The sequence below is a fragment of the Hyperolius riggenbachi genome, chromosome 6, assembly GCF_040937935.1.
Source record: "Hyperolius riggenbachi isolate aHypRig1 chromosome 6, aHypRig1.pri, whole genome shotgun sequence".
Taxonomy (NCBI): Eukaryota; Metazoa; Chordata; class Amphibia; order Anura; family Hyperoliidae; genus Hyperolius; species Hyperolius riggenbachi.
This window is the reverse complement of record NC_090651.1, coordinates 87,221,176-87,241,962: the sequence shown is the minus strand read 5'-3', so window position 1 is coordinate 87,241,962 and position 20,787 is coordinate 87,221,176. Positions and strand designations below refer to the sequence as shown.

The 20,787-nt window shown below is 41.6% G+C and overlaps 1 protein-coding gene across 9 annotated transcripts in view; it reads right to left on the bottom strand.

The window, feature by feature from the left end:
- Nucleotides 1–20,787, bottom strand: part of PAPPA2 (pappalysin 2) — a 478,727-nt gene that overhangs the window by 187,102 nt on the left and 270,838 nt on the right. For all 9 annotated transcript variants that reach the window (XM_068239634.1, XM_068239635.1, XM_068239629.1 and 6 more), the window contains 2 exons: nt 19,922–20,043; nt 17,197–17,689 (listed from right to left, as the gene is read on the bottom strand). In XM_068239634.1, the coding sequence (XP_068095735.1) occupies nt 17,197–17,689; nt 19,922–20,043 (615 nt within the window). The remainder of the gene's footprint in view (nt 1–17,196; nt 17,690–19,921; nt 20,044–20,787) is intronic.

Genomic DNA, 20,787 nt, shown 5'->3' with positions numbered 1-20,787 from the left:
CAGCCTATCGCAATCAATAGGCTGCATCTGAATTGTGTGTGGCCCCCCAAAAAATAGTGCCAGCTGTATTCACGGATATATCTATTCAGCTGTGGCTTTGTAACAGCAGATTTGGAAACGGATACGGCACCCACTGCAAATAGGCCTTTATCCCTGCCATTTCTGCACCCTTTTTTCACAATTGCGATTTTGCGTTTTTGCTAACTTTTGCATCCGATTTTTTTGTTTGTTTGCGGTTTAATCCAAATTTTTGCATTCTGAGTTTTCTGTGCATACCAATAAAGTTAACATAAAACTGTATGTACTTAACAGCACATTCTCATGCAAACTTTGGCATTTGAAATAAGAAAGTAAAATTTCCATTGACTTGCGACATTTGCAAGTCACATGTCCGTTGCAAGATTTGTACAACAAAGCATGTCAAATCAATGCCATTGACTTGCAGTCAGACATTCTTACCACATTCTTACCACTGGGGGAGCAAGCACATTAAGCCTAAGCAGGCAAAAATATTGCACCTGTTACCTGCTTACGCTCCTGTTATTTTAGTCATTACATAGTTAATGGGCATTAATGTTTAGAGCATTAAAAGTTTACGCCCATAAAATAACATGTATATATCCACGTGTCATAATATAATGTTGCCTATGGCAATTTAATTTATGATTTGACGAGCTGCCACTAATTTTACATTAAAAAACATCTGCATTCCTTTCCCTTTTGTCTCATTATATTTAATTTTTCACATCTTCAGACAGTTATTTTATTAAGGTAGTCAAACATTTATAGATTTTTTTATGCTTGGTACACACCATGCAATTTCCCATCAGATAGACGGGTCGAATAATTTCTGACCAATCTGATCTGATTTCTGATCGTTTTTCTGTTCGATTTTTTATGGAAAGCAAATGTCGGAAATTATCTATTCTCCCCATCTCTCTGACAGGAAATTGCATTGTGTGTACCAGACACTAGTTTGATTCTCGACAGAACACACTGTCCAAATCTGCCGGAAATATATACCCCATAATGTAAAATAGATCATCATTTTGGTTGATTCTTACAGAAAATAGATTGGAATTATCGGTTGGACATGCAAGAAAATCACCATCAATTTAGGGCAGGTCAGTAATGGCAGTATATTGACATTGAAACGTTTGATCGATTTCAATGGAGTTCATGCTGAAATATATTGAAAATCTATGTGCAATGAAAGGGATCAGTGATATTGTATATGGTAGAGTAAAAAAAAAATCCCTGTACGTGAACCACAATCACCACCACAAGCACTATTATACTGTATACTCAAGGATACAGCAGAAAAACTCAGGAAACCAAAAACTGCAAAATATACTTTTGCAATTCATCAATTATATGCACATTTGCATACATAGTTCATATATCAATTATATGCACTTTACCACGTGTTTGAAGATTTTGTATACACATTTCTGTACTTTTTGGACTATTAAAAGAAAAAGTATATTTTGCAATTTTTGGTTTTCTGAGTTTTTCTGCTATATCCTTGAGTGTATATAATAGTGCCAATGGAAGGGATCCATCCCTCTTTAATGGGGTTCCGATAAGAGATGGGTGGATCTTTTAGCCACAAGGCTACCTTTAGTTTTCAGTATTATATTATGTTTATTTTCACTGAGGACCAAGTTACAAAAATATATAAAATGAATCCCCCTTTAAATAGTGTGTGCTATTGGGAGGGGAAAAGGGGGGGGGGGGGGGGGGTGATGTAGTGTTGTGCTTTCCTGGCTGACACATTGCATGCTTCGGAGATGTCCTCAGCCTTGGGCTTCTTTCACTTTATGTTCATTGTGTCGCAGTGGACAATATCCTCACGTCACAGCACAATGTAATGATATTCCTATGGGGCTATCACATTGATTCTGATGTAGCGTGTTCAGTCAGGGTAATGCACACACAGCTTGCAGTGCGTTTACAAGGCACCGTGTGCATTTACATTGGAAGTTAGGCATATTCTCATTGTATTGTATACCTCACTGTATGGTCGCTCCGCAATGATACCGCGTGATGCGACTTTTCGGCTCCGTTGCAATGCAATCATATCACAACATAACCTGCACAGTGTGAAAGGAGCATAGGAGAGGTTTGTTTTATATCTTTTTGTAATTTACTGCTCAGATCCCTTTAAGACAAGAGGATATTCAGTGTTTGTTACTTTCTTCTGTCTGTGAGGAAATGAGCCTTTGCAAGATAAAGGATGAAATGAAACATTGGCAAACAATGGCAAGTCACCATGCAGAGTATAAAAGGCCTTCCCCTCTGAGGACACAGGAAAAAAACTTGTGAAGGAATCAAGAAAAAGGGGCAAAGGCAGTTATTGTGAGGAAGAAAAAGAAACAATGAAGTAAAAATGTAGGTCCTATATAACACTATCTAGTCAATGTTAAAGGAATAGACATTAAAGATATATACATTGTATTTACTTTCCATAAAAACACGCATCAGCTTAGAAAAACTGTCGTAGATAAAAACTATAACAGCGAGCGTAAAAACAATTATCATACCCTTCAAGATCTAGTCTGACAACATAACAAACTCATCAACACCACATATAGAATTACCGGTATACACTTGTGCTCCGAATAATAGCAGTGTGTTTAAAAAAAGTGCATAAAGTTGACAATCCCTACAATAGCTTTTATTTCCATACTTGCAAATGCATCGGAAACACGGCATATTCTATTCCAAATCAAAACATGAACTTAGAAACTCATCAACTTTGGTTTACAGGTCAAACTTGAAAACTTAGAATATTGTGCAAAAGTCCATTTATTTCAGTAATTTAACTTAAAGGGTGAAACTAATATATGAAACAGGCTCATTAATTACATGCAAAGCGAGATATTTCAATCCTTTATTTGTTATAATGTTGATGATTATGCATTGCAGCTTATGAGAGCCCCAAAATCAAAATCTCAGACCATTAGAATATTGTGAAAATGTTCAATATTCTAGGCTAAATATTCTGGACTCTAATCAGCTAATTAATCCAAAACACCTGCAAAGGGTTCCTATTTCATATATTAGTTTCACCTTTAAGTTGAATTACTGAAATAAATGGACTTTTGCATGATATTCAAGTTTCGCCTGTATACCTTAAAGTATACCCGAGGCATCACGTGACATAATGAGATAAACAAGTGTATGTACAGTGCCAAACACATTAAAAACCAGATTGTCTCCTTTTTTTAATGTTACTGCCTGAAAGAGTTAATCCTCAGGCATGCAAGTGACAACTTCTCTTTTGTTGGACCTTTGGCAGATTATAATGTAACCCTCATTGACAAGGAATTACAGCCATCAAAAAATTTCCTGCAGGGAATAGCTTGTGAGTACATGGGATAGATAAGAAAATGTCAGTAGTTCATGTATTTTAACTCTGGGACTCTTGAGATACTGCCACTGAGCCAATAAAACATTACATCTACTTTGAAATGTTTAAACATAAAAAAAACCCCATAGGATACCTCAAAAAGGGTAATTTTTAGGAGTAGGAGGATAGATACAAATGCTATCTCATCAGTTAATTTTCACCTCCGGTTCACTTTAAAGTGGACCGAAACTGCTCTACTAAGAACTTCCTCTCTGCTCTAAAAGATAAACCAACGCATAACCTTTAAAGAAAAACATATTTTTGTAAAATCAAGATTGTATCATTACTGGGCAGCTTTACTTCGATGTCCAGAGAGAAATGCACTATAACCAGCATGTGCAACATAAGCTGCCCTTTTCCTTAAATAAAAGCCTTAATTGACACCTGTAGCTACAATGGAACATGTGATCTTTGACAACCCAACTTGTTTAGATTGATCTACGTTTAGAGAGTAAAGATGAACAGCAACCCAACTACCATGTTGCCACGGCAATGGTGTATGTGTTGTGAATGTATCGAGCAGAGAGTTAGGGAGGCATAGACCCTGTAAGAAGGACAGTTTTCACACCACACAGGTGAATGACAATGAGCTCGGTAATGGACAGTTACCATCATGGGATTGTAAGTGTAGTTTTGGTGATGAATTTTTGACACAAACTTTGCTTGCCTGCATAATTGCCAGGTCTGTTATTGGTGGATGAATCAAACTTATCTTAATAATTGCTAAATCTACCTCATGTGCACTGTATTACTTTAACAAATGTATGTTGCTTACATTTTTGTAAGGTTGTCAGTGTAAACCAAGGATGTTCAAACTTTTTAGATTGGGGGCCATATGCTCCTGGTTCCTGCAAAAGGAACCATACTTACCACCATAACTCATCCCTTGCTGCCAGAAGACCAATCCTCCTGCAGGCCTTGCTCATTGACTACCTGGGTGATGCAGGAAGCTGCATGTTACATACCGGCTGCATCATAACAACTTAATAATTGCAGGGCCGGCCTTAGGTTTCCTAATTGCACAAAGCAAAACTAGATTTTGATGCTACCGCCTCCATGTTCTATTAAGCTCCCACATTTTATTCCCTCTCCCGTGCAGACACATTTCTTTATGTTTTCCAATTACTTTTTTATATTTTGTCATGTGCGTTAGGAAGTAAGCAGAAACAACACCTGCTCTCCCAGTGTGCTCTGGGGCAGAAGGCTATATAACTAAATAGCCTAGGCTAAGCATCCCTGAGAGGGTGCGTTTCAGTCTCTTTTAGCTTCCTATACTTTCCTAGTGGTTCTGGGTCACCATGAACTATCTGGATATTCTGTAATGCCAATATACATTGATATAGGAAATGTTTCTGAAGCTGAAGCCAAGTTAACTAATACAAAATTGACTATCCTGAATAATGTATTTCATTCCACTGTAAGTAGCTACGGTGCCCCTTTAACGTGTCCTCAGGAGGTGAGAGCAAAGCAGGTCCCTTTGCCACCGAGATGGCGCAGCGTAGTGCCTGATATCGGTGTGGCTATAGGTGCAATGCTATAGTCCGCACCCGCAGATCTGTCATTCAGGTGCCGGCGATGGCCAGACTCCGAATTAAGTGTCAACCCTTCCCCCATGATTTGCTGCAACTCGGGGGTAATATTTTATGCCTCCGGAAATGTATTTCAGCGGCTGCAGGGTGAGCCATCATTCAGCTCGCCCTGCACCCAACTGACCGGCGGCGTACTGACACATACACAAGTGAGGGCATATATGCACCATATGGTTATTTAGTATTGTCTGTCAATCCCCTTCTTCATGCTACAGGGACTCCTTTCCGGAGCAGCAGAGGAATGTGGCAAACTCTGGATATCATGATGTGTTTAACAAAGGTGAAAATAAACAGTAACAACAAGACCCTAAACTAATGCAATAACTGAAGCTGCGAACAAGTAAACATGAAGAGATTTTTTTTTCAATGAGCCACTGTATTATGCAGACCTCCAATGACTGTCAATGTATGCAGATCTAAGCTGCGCTTTTCAGACCGTTACACTAATTGTATTTTGTTTTAAAGTCAAAAAAAAAATCTGATTTACAAAGGAAAAGAGCACAATGCTAAAGGTTCGTACAGATGCTAGATGGCTCTTGGCTGTGGTGGCTGGTCAGGGAATCCTTTGCTGAGAGTCTAGCATGTATAGATCCGGAGGGACCTTTATCCTGAAACCTGCAGAGAGAGACCTTTGATTCTATATTGTGGATTTCTTGTAAGGTGGGTTGATTTTGACTGGTAAGCCTTTATTTTTATTGTCAGCGATGGTGTGACAACTAACATGCTTAAAGATTCTGCATGGTGCAATGCTACGTGATGCTGTTTTGCAACATTTGAATTATCATGACCCGTGCTGACCTATATTGAACTGAGATGTGTAGGGAAGCCCTAATGCAATTACAAGCGATCCCTAATCGCATCTACCAAGTACAACCCAAGAGCAATCTCCTAACCCCTCCCACTTTGCTGTGCTGTGTCTATCCCTCCTACCACCTCCTTAGCAACAGAACAGGTTGTCTGCCTGCAGGCTAGTGACCCATCTGTACAGTACTTGAACTGTTGCCCAAGAGATCAAATCCTGATTCCTGATGGTGACAGTTCTCATAAGTGTGGACAGCTTACATAGAACCTACTCTTTTACAAAGCTGGACAGCTCAGATGTCCCTCAATGAGAGACATACTTTCCAACTGCTTGTACCAAGCATGTGTACATAGCATTAGCCCCTGCAGTCTCCACTGCAGGATGATGCAATCCAGCCCCTAGCCACAACCACAGGGCTTGAAAGCAGGTCCCTCAACCAAGCTTCCTCTTGTTATGTGATCAGAATTTTAAACAAGACTTTTAACTGTAGTAGCTGCATATCAGATGGGTAACATTTGAGCACTCCGATTATTCATTTTCGATGGTATTTTTAAATCTATGTCTGAGGATGCAATTGTACCTGAAATGATGGGACATAATGAAATAGAGTTAGTTCACAAAACTTATCTCAAGAATTGTCTCACCTTACTTAGTAACCTACAATTCATCTTTCCTTATATGTCTTAATTCATGTTTTATCTCTCCTTAACTGTTTATCTCATATTGCATCTCTACTTATCAGTTAATCTCAAGAATAAGCTCTCATTATAGTTTAGGGTTGGTTCACACCTGAGAGGATGCAAAACGGGCATGGTATGTGCTACGTCCATTTTGCATAAACACTGCACCATCTGCACCTGCCCATCCATTTCACCCGCTGCAATTACCCTTCACGTGTCCCTCCGCCGATCGGTTCCGCTTGGTCCCTCTCTGCTCAGCCTGCAGGCTGACAGTAGCATGGGGCTCTCCATAGGATGCAATAGACCAATTCTCCCTAGCAACAGGGAGACTTTTTATTGGTCCACAATGAACCAATGAGAATTCTCTCTGTTGCTGATGCTTCCCATTGGTCTTTTGTAGCCCAATGGACATCCCCATGCTTCTGCCCACCACCGGGCTGTGTACAGTGACCGGGTGGTGACGATTGACAGCAGGACTCGTGGTCAGACTGGAGCCCGGGGCAGATGCTTTACCCCCATAGGCTATATGGGGGAATGCATCCGCCCTGCCTGGGATTATCGTGCACTGCACAGAAGTGCTGCTTGCTTACCACAATAGATCTCCCGGATCCATTGCAGACTGACACGTGTGAACGGCTCTTGTTTATAAAATAGGAGCCATCCGGTAGCAGCTTAGAGATGAGCGGAGAATGGACAAAAAAAAATGTTCTCAGCTCAAGTGGGAGCACAGCCTTGAGTAACAATAACTAAGATGAGATAACTCAAGAAAAAAGAAAAATGGGAATCACCCCCACAGTTCTGTGATAACGATAAAGCAACTTCTCCCACGCAGCACCCGCTGATCCCATGGTCTGAAACTGCCAAACATGAATCTTTTTATATGAAAACAAATGGCTTAGCTTCTTAACATAGAGTGCAGATCTAGCCATTTATAAACTGAAAGCATCTTCTGACCATATGGTCTGTTTATAGAGCCATAAACTTGAGTCATTTCATCGTATGCCTAATGGATCGAAGACAAATTCTCTGTAGCCTAAAATAGTCCTGATCCAAAAGGATGGCATTCAGCTAATATACCACTCACTTTTTTGTGCGGTTATTGTGCATTTACAATTCTGTGTTACAGATGTACTTAACTGTACAAATGCATTTAAAGATGAAAGAATGACAAGAGCTGCGGGGAGTATTATTTAAAGATGGCAAGGGATGAAGTGCCAAGTAAAATAAAATCATACCCTGTGGTTACAATGCACACAAAACAGGTTAAGTATCTCAGCGGTGCATTTAAAGTCACTGCCAATTCTAAAGTTATTGCATATGACAACATTTATTATGTAAAACATGAATGTACCTACTGGTGTGTGACAGAGGGTGAAACAGGTGCTACCAAACCATTTGTTTACAGCTGACATGTCAGCATATGCGTGTCATTAAAGGACTAACACAAGAAAGCGCACGCTATATGTATATATTTTTAAAGGTGACATACATACCAAAATCTGTGGAAAAACAAAACAAAAAACAATCTTTTCAATCTACAAAACAAATATAGGCTACAAAAAAGAGAGAGAAGAAGAATTGAGAAGGGGAAGAAGGCTAAAAGAAGCGTGAACATGCCGATAAAGACAAGAGGCAGCACGGCGGCGTAGTGGTTAGTACTCTCCGGTTCAAATCCCGGCCAGGGCACAATCTACACATGGTTTGTATGTTCTCCCCGTATCTGTGTGGGTTTCCGCCGGGCACTCCGGTTTCCTCACACAATAAAAAATACACATAAGTTAATTGGCTTCCCTCTAAATTGGCTCTAGACTAAGATACATATGCTACACGATACATACATAGACAAATGTCTATGATGGGGATTAAAGTGTGAGCCCCTTTGAGGGACAGTTAAAGAGAAACCGTGACCAAGAATTGAACTTCATCCCAATCAGTAGCTGATACCCCCTTTTCCCCCAAAAATCTATTCCTTTTCTCAAACAGATCATCAGGGGGCTCTGTATGGCTGATATTGTGGTGAAACCCCTCCCACAGTGTGATGTCACGACCATGGTCCTGACATCACACTGTGGGAGTCTTGTTGCATTGTGGGAAATAACAGCTGTTTATAGCGGTTTCCAACTGCCAAAAAAAGCAAGCAGCTTCTCTTTCCGCTGACATTACCTGCTTGCAGTAAAAATGTCACCATGTGATAAACGTCAGAATGTATATCAGGAAGAGTAAAGATTTTACAATGGGCAAACACTGACTAAATCATTTATACATAATTATTGTAAAAATGAAGAACTTTTTTATTACATTATTTTCACAGTTTAAAGAGAATCTGCACTCTAAAATTCTTACAAAAGCATGCCATTCTATTCATTATGTTCTCATGGGCCCCTCTGTGCTGTTTCTGCCACTCCCTGCTGCAATCCTGGCTTGTAATTGGCAGTTTTAGGCAGTGTTTACAAACAAAAGACATGGCATGTGATAGGTTGAAAGGAGCTCAGTATGTGACTCATGGAGAGCCTGCAGGGGGCGTGGAGAGGGTGTGCATAGCTTCTGCCTATAACGAGCAGAGCAGCACATTCTTGCCTGAGTGCCTGAGCCCGACAAAGCCATCAGAGGAAAGAAGATTAGATTATATAACAGAGATAATACAGCCACTGTGCAACTAGGAAAGGCTGCAGTAAGACAGACCACATTAGAATAGGTATAGGAACTTATAGGATAGAAGAAATAAGGCTGAAAATTTTGTTACAGAGTCTCTTTAATTGACAAGGCAATATACCCTGTACAGTGCTGTGGCACAGTGGCAGATGTTGGCGCTATACAAATACTAAATAATAATAACACAGTTCTCGCATACCATTTTATGCAAATAGTAAAAGGTGGAAGACCGCTTCACCCCTTTCCGTTCCAGGACAGTGCTCGCCCGGGTCAGCAACGCCCACTTATCAACGACAGAAACGAGGAAGGTCCGCACTTGTCCATTAGACTTCTCTATTAAAGGACGTATCCAAAATAAAACTCCATACACATCTACACAGCTCACACAAACAGGCTGATATGTTTCTGACAAACAAGTCCTTTATCATAGCTGTCTAGATGTGTATGGAGTTTTATTTTGGATACATCCTTTAATAGAGAAGTCTTATGGGCAAGTGCCGACCTTCCTCGCTTCTGTCATTTTATGCACATGCTTGGTACCCCACGCCAAATTACATGCTTGGTTAATGTTCTAAGTGAACAACTATGGTGGGAAATAGTGTGCTGACAAAAGCATCATATTTGCAAGCATACCTGCACAGTTACTTTTATTTCAAGCAAATTAAAACAAATAAAAGAGTCGATTTTACATCAGCTTTTTTTTCTAAGTACACTATCTTATTAGATTTTAGTACAATAGAGTCTCGGTCATCCAGCACCGATGAGGATCAGCTGAAGCCGGATCATTGTGCTTTTTGGTTGCTTGAGACTCAATGTTAAAAAAAGGCATAACTAACACAGAACTATTCATGTGTCTGTCATGATAGTATACTCCACTCTAAATACATATAATGAACCTTGTATTAAAGCGGATCTGAGATGAAAAACTAACTATAGCAAGAAACTTGTCTATATATCTTATCTAAAGTTTAGGTGGTTTACACAGTAAATCTAGCTGCAAACAGCTTCAACAGTATATGATTAATTTTTCATGTGATCAAATGAGAGCAGCCATATTCTGCTTGTCATCTTTGCACAGCCAAGCTGATCTGTATCTCCAACCCTCAGCTTATGAAAGCTCCACTCCTCTCTCCGCCCCCTTGCCTCTGAAATCTCAGCAGCTCCCGGCTGGTAACGCCTCCTATTCCTCCTTCGGGAAAAGCCTCCTCCTCCTCAAACTGAGCTCCCATGAGCACTTGCTACATGGGACTCAGAGTGCCTAGATGCTGGAGGAGCTGTGGGCCCGGCTTGTTTATTTTATAGGGAATTAGGGCATGAAAACAAAAAAAAAGTATTTGACTTGAGGAATGTCCTATAAAATATATGCAAGGGGCCCAATTATGAAATGCTTAAAATGTTATCTTGTATCCACTTTAAATGTTAAAATACAGTAATTTAAGGTATGCTAACCTTTGGGAAGCAGTGAAAACCAGTCTTTAAGCACAACAAAACCCACAAACAGCCTAATAAGTTGGCCTTCACCACTGTGAGTACTGCCGGCAATTTGTGCTGGTTGGTTGAGACTGCTGGCTAGTAACAAGGGACTCTACTGTAACTACTCAGAGTTGTCACCTGCTTACAACAGCAAAGTTCAATAAATTTACTAATACTTGAATCTTTTGGCTGTCACTCAACCTCTATAGGCTCCTCTAAGCAATTGAGTGAGGATCTGAAAATAAGACTAAACCATGTTTACAAAGCAGTAAGACTATAAAAAAAGACTGTCAAGGTAAGATCAAGAAAAACAAGGAAACTTTTAGAGGAAACTGCCTGTGCACTGGCCAGTAAACAGACCCTCAGTTAAGTGCCAAGGGCATGCAGCCAGGTTTGGCTGACACAAGTCTGGTGGTGGACCATTCAACAGTGCATTGTAGCTTTCACAAACATGATCAGCATGAAAAATATCTCAGAAGGAAATCTTAGCACAAAACTCAAAACACACTTTTGAATTTGAAATTGTAATGATCCGCTCAGCTGGCTGCACAGGCAGACAGCTGTTTGACCATTCCTCAAGTCTGTGGGCTGCAGGTCTCTGGAAGAGAGACCTGTCTTCACTTTGCAAGTTTCAGACCTGCTCTGCTGCTGAGGAATTTGCATACATTTGTCATGCAAATTGCCTAGCCGCCTCCTTTGAAGGCTTGCAGCATAAATACCATGTGATCCCACAATCCTTTGCTGGTCATGATGGTTTGTTACAGCTAAAACACTCCTGGAGTGTCAGCCTTGCTATTTATTGCTAAAGATTATCTTAGAGTATTCTGGGGGACTGCACTAGGCATCCCTCTAGTGCAGTCAGGTTGTATTATCTGTATTGCCTGTCTTGTCTTGTCCTTGCGATTGCACTGTCGCCAGCGGTTGGCGATGGTGAATCGTTTGGTTCAGTACCTGGATCGCACTTGCCCTAGCGTTAGTGGCAGTGTGTCTCTCTAGTCTATGTCTTGGAGTTTTACCGTAGCTGCGGTTGCTACTGGTTACTCCTTCTGTCTGTCTTGCCGTGTGGATCGCACTCGCTCTGGCGGTAAGAGCAGTGGATCCTGCTAGGCCTATTCCTGTATTTGGATCACACTTGCTCTGGTGGAAAAGAGCTGTGGATCCTGCTAACTCTGTTGCTGTACTTGGATCACACTTGCTCTGGTGGAAAAGAGCAGTGGATCCTGCTAGCTCTGTTGCTGTACTTGGATCACACTTGCTCTTGTGGAAAAGAGCAGTGGATCCTGCTAGCTCTGTTTCTCTACTTGGATCACACTTGCTCTGGTGGTAAAGAGCAGTGGATCCTGCTAGCTCTGTTTCTCTACTTGGATCACACTTGCTCTGATGGAAAAGAGCAATGGATCATGCTAGTTCTGTTTCTCTACTTGGTTCACACTCGCTCTGTCGGAAAGAGCAGTGGATCCTTTCTGTCCTATCCCTGAACCCGGATCGCACTCGCTCTGGCGGAAGAGCGGTGGATCTTATCTGACCTATTCCTGTTGATCATTCGTCTGTCTGTCTGGAGCAAACGCTTGCGGTTGCCTGTGGTAAACCGTTTAGCAAGCGTTCCTGTTATTTGTTCATTTGTCTGTCATTGGTTAGTCAGGGTGGCGTTCTTGTCTCTGTTGCGCTTATCGTGCGGAGACCGCACCGTAAACGTGTTCGCTGTTGCGAATGAGTGCGGTGTTCGCGTTTAGCTAGTGTTTGTTATTTTCTTTACCTTCTGATTGTTGTTTGCTGTGCCTTTGCTACTCTCGTGCTCTGTTCTGTTCTGCCTTGTGTCACTTCTGGCAATCGCCTCTCTCCTGCGATTGCATTCCCGCTTTGTTTCTGTGGATGTGTGTTCCCCGTCGCCGGGTGGCGACTAGATTGGGGAACACACATTTGGTTTGTCTCTGTGCTCTCTTTCTTTAAGGGCTATCTTGCCCTGCTTTGCTGCCCCATTACGTACAATCATTATCTAGCATCTGTGGCTGTGCAGAGGATCTGTTCCTCTGCACTCCACAGCTCCATCTGCCGGTAGGAATTCCCCTATACTGGTGCATAGCACCATTGCTGGGTTCTCTCCGATTATATGCTTGTGGAGGATTTCTGCAGTGTCGGCGCGCATCCTGTGCACTGACCACGGAAATAGTTACACAATCGTTACAGAAATATTTGGTCTTATTTGGTGAAACAAAGGAGCAGCATTGGTTGAAAAAATACCTTGCCAACTGATAAACATGGTGGTGGGCTTGTTCTTTTTTTGAGGCTATGTGGCAGATATTATATGAGAAGAGGGAAGAATAGATTCAGCAGATGTCAACAAATTCACTGTGTCTATGTTAAATCATCAGTCAAGATTCTGCAGCTGAAAATGAAATTACTTCTACAGTAAGACATTACAGATCCTAAACTCTGGCTTAATCCACCTTGAGCTACTTGAAGAAAAAGCAATCTGAAGTATCTGAAATATCCCTCACAGTTCCCTTAATTAAATGTGATTGGAATTGTGTGGGCATAGCCAAGAAGGGCCACAAATATCTCAGAATCAGAAGTAATCTATGGACGAACTGCCTACAGCAAGAACTTAAACTCTTGATACAAAAGGTGTTCACAAGCTGCAATGCTTACTGAGGTGGGTGTCACTAAATTTCGATTTTCTAGCATACGTTTTTTAAGGGCCATTCCATTCTGTAAATTCAGACATGTGTAGGGCCATATGGTTAACAGTGCACGGTTTTAGAGGGTGGTAAAACATTGCGGTTTTCCACCTACATAAACACTATTACAAATGAGGCCTTTGTAAAATAAGAAGTAACTGCATTAACACTTTTGGACACATTTATTGTTTATGAACCACAGTAGTTGTCAGGGGTGGCCAAATATTTGCATACAACTGTAACTAATTCAAACTACAGGAAATAAGGTAACCATTATATGGGCACGGGGAGAGAATTAGGGTTGCCCCCATCCCTATGAACCTCTTATTGCTTTTTGTCCTTTGAGAGAAAATTGGTCATGCCCTCCAGATAAAATGTGTATGTGGGTGGCACAAGTACTCACATAAACTGCAGCTAACTAGGGAAAGAAGGTTGCCCTCTGCAATCACATCTGCCAATGTGCATTCCCAAACTATTATGCATGGTCGTCAACAGTGACCTTTTGTCCCATAATGCCCTAGCATGACCTTTACACTAAGGTCTGATTGGTTGCAATCGTCAATATACTCTAGATTGAGTTTGCCCTGGTGACCGAGTCAATGAACATATGTGCAGGGGCATAGCAATAGGGGTTGCAGAGGTTGTGACTGCATCGGGGCCCTTGGGACAGAGGGGCCCCGAAGGGGCCCTCTCTCAACTACAGTATTAGCTCTTAATTAGTCCTGTGCTCATAATAATTACTGCTATAGAAACTTTGAATAGTGGTAATCATTAACAAACTGTTCCTCAGCCCCTTCTTGCACCTCTGACACTGTAGTTGCCATTGGCAGGTTTTGGCATGCCGTATCAATTGCTATGTATAGAGTGTTTGGGGGGCCCCATTGTAAACCTTGCATCAGGGCCCAGAATGCCTTCGCTACGCCACTGCATATGTGCATATTGGTACCACTGATCACCCTTAGCAAACTGGTGACATAAATGGAGAAGAACAGTGAAGGGTTGTACTCCACGGACATAGCAAAAACTAAACTCCAGTAGAAAGACACAGCAATATCATGACTGCAATGGACCATGCAGCTACACAATTTTACCATTAACCATTCAACTGTGGAACAAATGTTGCTTTGGAAAGATGAATTTTATTGAAAAAAGGGGGAAAACATTATCTAACAGCAATCCCTTCCAGTTCTGTCAGGATTTTGTCAGAACTGAAATATATCAGTTGCTGTTAGTTATATATCAGTTGCCGTCAGTAATAGCTAAAAGGACGACTGATGTGCAAGGTAATATCCATGGCTCAAGTGAGCAACGGTTTAACAGTGTGCTGACCAGGGAGCTGTTATAGGGTCATTGCCATTTTTAAAATAGAGGACAGAGAATTACATTGATCACAGTGGACTAACAGAATGCAGGAGAGGAGAAAGAGATTGAGGGGTAGACTACACAGGAGAGAAATATGATCTATGTATGTTTATTTTGACTTTGAATTTTCAGTTTGGGTTCGCTTTAAAACAATCTGAACTAAGATACTATGGAGGCTGCCATCTTTATTTTTTTTTAAGAAAATAAGTTTGATGGCCAACTTTTGTATTGATCTTTCAGTTTCTATGAAATTCATATCTGCAACAGGCATGCAGCCAGCGGAGTCATGAGTACCTGATCTACATATTTTTCTTAGTAATTCTGAGGACCTACCAACCTCTAGACATGTACCATTTTGAAAAGGAAGTCCGCGATAACTCCTTCCATGTTTTGTAGAGTTTAAGTTTTGTTTAATCTAATGAAACCAAGGTCTGCAGACACACCACAAAAATAAGTTATAAAGTTTTATCCTGACGCCGCTAAGATAAATTCGTCTTCGTCTCCTGCTTGCCTCCACTGGTAAACTATGACATCAATAAACCTGAAGACAAGAGCTCTTCAACATCCGTCACTTTCAAAGATAAATAATAATGGTACCTTTAAATTTCATAAAGTATAAACCCTGCCAGATATACGTCTTACTCTTACTAGAAGTTCCACAGTAGCGGCAGAAGAATTGGACGAGGTGTTCCTGCCCAGTTTCTAACATGCAGGAAGACTACAGGTAGTCTAAGCTAGCTTTAGTGAAGCCATCATGTTTTATATTCAGTAATTGTCAAGAAAAGCATTCTATCGTGCTGTACATCTTACGGATCCCGGTCTCCAGCCTGCAGTTTAAGCTGCATTATTTAGGAGAAGTAATGCAATTACCACTTTCAAATGAAATTAATCACAGAATTTATTTTAAAAAATATACCACCCACCTTCAGTATGGTTCATTAGCTTCAAGGATAATGACTTATTATCTTCATCCCAGATCCCCACCCACTGTGTCCTACACTATTCCTCATACATAGACACATTAGTCATTCACATCAGTCTAATAATGGGCTGGCATTTGTCTCTGTCATATGTTCTCCATTTCTTACAATCTCCGATGTGTTAACCCCCCTGCCTCTGCCTTGTCAGGTGCTCTACCCTGGAGGAGTTTTAGAAATGTATCATAGGACATTCCGTGACTCCCATATCCACGCTTCAGTGCTGTTCAAATACAAGAGATCGAAAAACGGGAAGTTAAAACAGCATGTGCCATAAATGTACATTGGTTTATTTAAAGGAGCACGGCAGGGCAACAAGTACAATAGAATGAATAAAGGGGAACACCTACAAGAAATGGGCTTCTGGTTTTAAGTTGAACATAACTGTGCTATAATAAACACAGCCTTTGCATATCGTTGTGGTTAACAGCACCTTGCTTTGCTAGCTTTTCTCTATCTCCTACTACACTCATAGCCGGGGATTCAGGCTTGTAACAGCCGAGAACAAAAAAAGTATACATGTTCCAAACAACCATCATGGAATCCCAACCGGATCACCATCCAAGACCGCAAGGATAACCATGCAAACTAGGTCCCCAGCATAAGAGGGACATAAGCATAACAGCTGGCAAACCTATATACAGTAGGTTTCTCCAGCCTCGACAACCAGGTTGGTTTGCAAGGATTGTCACCACACCACTGGTTACAGCACACACTTTATTATGCCAGTTTCCACAATGTTCTAAACTGGCACAATAAAGTGTGTGCTGTAACAAGTGGTGTGCTGACAATCCTTGCGAACTGTTCTGATGTTGTGGTACTGACTATGCCACTTTGTCAAGCACCCAAAGCAATTGACGGTGTGCCAACTTCTTCTAGGAATACTCGACAACAAGGTGAGGCCTTTCTCTAGAGCCTGAAATCTAGACACACTTTCCCTGTTAGGCTTTTGTTAGTTTTGATTTCACCCAAGTACCTGTAATGGTGTTCTGTGAGCAGCATCACCAAGTACCTTTCAAAATGAAGGATTGGTAATCTTAGACTCACTCAATAAAATGTTGATGTGCACTACCACACAACATCAAGACCATGTCATTGTAAGTAAAGTTGTCAAAGTCCAAGCATGCTCTTGTGTCCTCACCAAAAACAAAACATACCAGCCAGCTACATCCAACCAGTTTTCAATTAGATGGAGACACAATGCCTCCTCCCCCTCTGCAGTATGGCTGGTCTATCCCCCTTATGCATGTGGATGATGATAGTGTCTGGTTGATTTCCTACCCAGAAGCTCTACAAAAACATCCTGAGCAGACCAAAGCAATATCATCGATACCTTCACCTAATAAATGAACAGATATGCACAAAATTGTGCATAATTGCATCTCACATAAATCATACCTTACTATGTTCTACCAAAACCCATGTGAGAGTCGCTCACTTTTGCCTTTAATAAGCAGACACTTAATAGAAAATACACGCCAAGGTTGCTAGATTATGTTCTACTGTGTTCTCCAGCCCTGTAAAACCTTAACAAAACAAGCCCAATGTCCTCACGTGCATCCAGTACTCACGTGTCAGTAAACCAGCGTTCAGTCTGCATCCTTGGGAGGTGGAAATCTCTCAGGAAAGGTGGATTTCGGTTGATCCGGTATTTTACAGGCCTGCAGGATGAGCACATGGGATTAAGAGGTACGGACACCAGAAGAACCGCATCTATTTCCATTCTTGCATCAAACGTGTAAATACGGACTGCAGTTACATTCTGGTCTGTGTTGAGTCTTATGGTCACGGGGGTATCGCAGTAGGCTTCCATACTTCCCAGATGCAATGAGTCATTATTTTCTGTCACTAACTCTATATTAGACAAGGGAGTGGATATGTTAGGAGATAGGAAAGTTGTCCAGATGGTGAGGCTCTGGGGCTGAACGGCCTTCAGAAAAAGCAACTCCAGCATACATCCTAGTGGTGGAGTACAAGGGACTGGCATGTTGGTGTTAAAGATGTGCAATTCGGGGCTCCAAGCTTGTAAACTTGGCTTGCAAGGTTGGTCTACATCTGGAGGACCTACACCAAGAGAAGATAAATGTTACGTAGGCTGTACATTATCTCGGTGCCAAGTGGCCTTTCACACACAAAATATATCAACACATTTTTGTTAGCCAAATTTAGTACTGGTGGTCATCAGGACCTAATATCTAACTTAGGATACAAATGTTTTACCAGACTAGTGTAGGCACCCAGTCGTAGAGATTCTATTTTCCTTCAGTATAAAAATAGCTGACATCAAAATAAATCTCTTTTAAACTATTCAGTTTGGAGTCCCTATATCAGTTACCTCATCCAACACAGGTTTTATAAGCTTAGGCTGCAACCATCTTGGCAAGTATATTCTATAGGGGCTATTAACGATATGGTTCTTTGTACAGTCGACTCTTTGTTTAGATAGTAATATCGATCAAATTGATCTGAATTTCAGATCAATTCCACTAATCTGATCAAATTGGATAGCAGTGCTAGTGGGCACAAACGATCATTAATGGCTAGCTTATGACCCATCCAACTGCAGTCTGAACAAACTGACAATGCAAGCCAAGTAAGAGCAGCCAATGCACCGACAGAAAAGGAAAAATTGGCAGTACTCTTAATCAGGTTTCAACTGAAATGAAGCCAAAAGAGGTGTCCAGCGCCCCCCAGGGATTTAGGTACTAATCTTGAATACAAATCAGATGCAAAACTATGCACTAAATCCTAATCTATATACATTGAATGCAAACTGATACATATGGATGCAGCTAGCCATAAGTAGACTTACATTTTTGTACAACAGGAGATATTGGCAGTGCTTCCAAATGCAGGCTGCACCCTACTTGATCAGCAGCACTGATGTGCAGAGCCAAAAACACGGGCAGATTACACAACTTGACATCAAACTTTTGAATGCAAGTTGTGTAATGTTGTCCATATTCTAGAGCTCTGCACATCTATGCTGGTAGGTAATTCGGGTACAGCCTCTGTCTAGAAGCACTGCCAATGTCTCCTGCTGTACAGATTACACAACTTGCATTCAAAACAGATGCAGCAAATGGAGGATGCTAGCCTATAAAAACCACAGAGGTAGTTAATTAGTACTGCTGAAACACTAATTACCTCACCTATAATTGCTTGTGGTTTTCTGCAAAACATGCACTCTTGTGGGTACTTGAGGACCGAGTTGAGAAACACTGCCCTACAGTATGCCTCAGCTGTGCAGTGACCCATAATGTGCTGTAACTTTCAGGGCCCTGATAGTGTACCTCAGTTTTCCAAGTGCTTCAAAGTGTGTTCCAGTTTGCTGGTGCATCTAAAATGTTTAGCAGCTTTCCAGTTTATCACATTGCTAACAAACACTGGTGAACTGGACTGACTACTGAAAAGAGACTAAAAAGAGATGGGGGGGGGGGGTATACTGCCAATAACAGTGACAGAGGTCTATATGAGACTGCTGACAGAGACTGGGAGTAAAGACTGGGGCACTACGCAGCCATATGTGACTTTTTCAAAGGTGTTCATGTGACTACTGTGAGAATTACATTGTGGCTTTTAGGACACAGACTACAGTGAATGGCATTGGGATAAAACTTCTGTGAACCCATATGACTATATCTGGGGGGTTCTTGAAACTGGCGGTGAGCTTCTTTTGACTGAATGAGGTCCCCTGTGGCTACTTGGAAGCTACTGTTACTGCATAAGTATTCCTGTGACTGCTGCGTGGATAATTTTACTCTAGGAGGGCTCCGGTAACTATAGGGGAACGAGCACAGGCACCCCCCATCACACATACAAGCAGAGGCAGCCAAGAGCAGCCTAACCACCACCATCCCTCCCCCCACCCTGCAACAGTTACAGACCCTCAAGCAATAACAGTAACTAGGGCTATTTACAGAACTTCTAAAAAAGCATGCAGGACTAGGGCAATTACCCAGTTTGCACCACTAATGCTGGTCCTATCCTAGCTCAGTTATGAAACACATTGAGGTGGATGCTATGGAGTGAGAGTAGATGGATGCTATAGACAAAATCTTGGATTTTAGAGTAATTTAGAGTAATAGAAAGTAACACACTGCTCCTAAGCAAACTGGCATATTGGGATATCATCATTCTACAAAGGGGAACATTTCTAGACCAGCCCACCAGAGCTCTGTGCTAGGCAAAATCATAGCTACAAAACCATAGCTACAAACTAGTTTGCACACAAAGCAGTACCTGTAAATCATGTTCAGCATTTATTTAGAATGGTGAGTATTGCAAGATCCGTACCAACAGCCTCTTCTGGAGTCCAGTATCCGGAGTTGTCGCACACACGAGGGGAGGAAGCCTGGTGAGCATATTGTTGGAAAGACCCATCAGCTGCACACAACCCACACATAGATCCTAACTCTCTGCAGAAGATAAAGGCAAGTTCTTTCAAGTCTTAGATAACTAGATACAGTTTTGTTGTGCTTAAAAGGACATAATACACCACATAATATGTGCTTCATTCATTATTTTGACCCTTTCCTTAGTCTACCCTGCTGTTATCTGCTATATCATTATCCTGATCTTGCTACCACTTTTATAAGGATATCACTTCCTAATGGGATTGGTTAAAATGTAATTACCCACTAGGCTTGCGATAACTGTCTCAGAATTCTAGCACTTAGAACAGTAACTGATAAAATCTTTACCTTTTTTCAAATAGATCATCATGGCGTCTGTGTGGCTGATATTGTGGTGAATTCCTCCCACAGTGTGATGTTAGGACCGAGATCCTGGCAGTTTCCTGTCTGTGAGCCAGCCCCGTTTTTAGCGGCATGCAAGGCATGTGACCACCCTGAGTGCTGTGAGGAGGGGGGCACTGTGATAAAGGGAAGGGCTGCGGCCTCACTGGAACTCAGCCGCAGGGAGGGCGGCTCGACTTCTCCCTCCCTTCCTTTCCTAGGGGCCGCCCTCTGTGCTCCCACCTCTGCTGCAGAGAAAGCGCATGGAAGCCTCTCGTATTGAGCAACTCACCTCCCTGCTGTTCCAATTGCCACTCACTTGCCGCTGATCTCCTCTGCAAAGCAGCTGATACACGCTCTACTTCCCGATTAACAGTGTGTATAAGCGGCTATATAAAGGAGACCAGCGGCAAGTGAATGGCGATT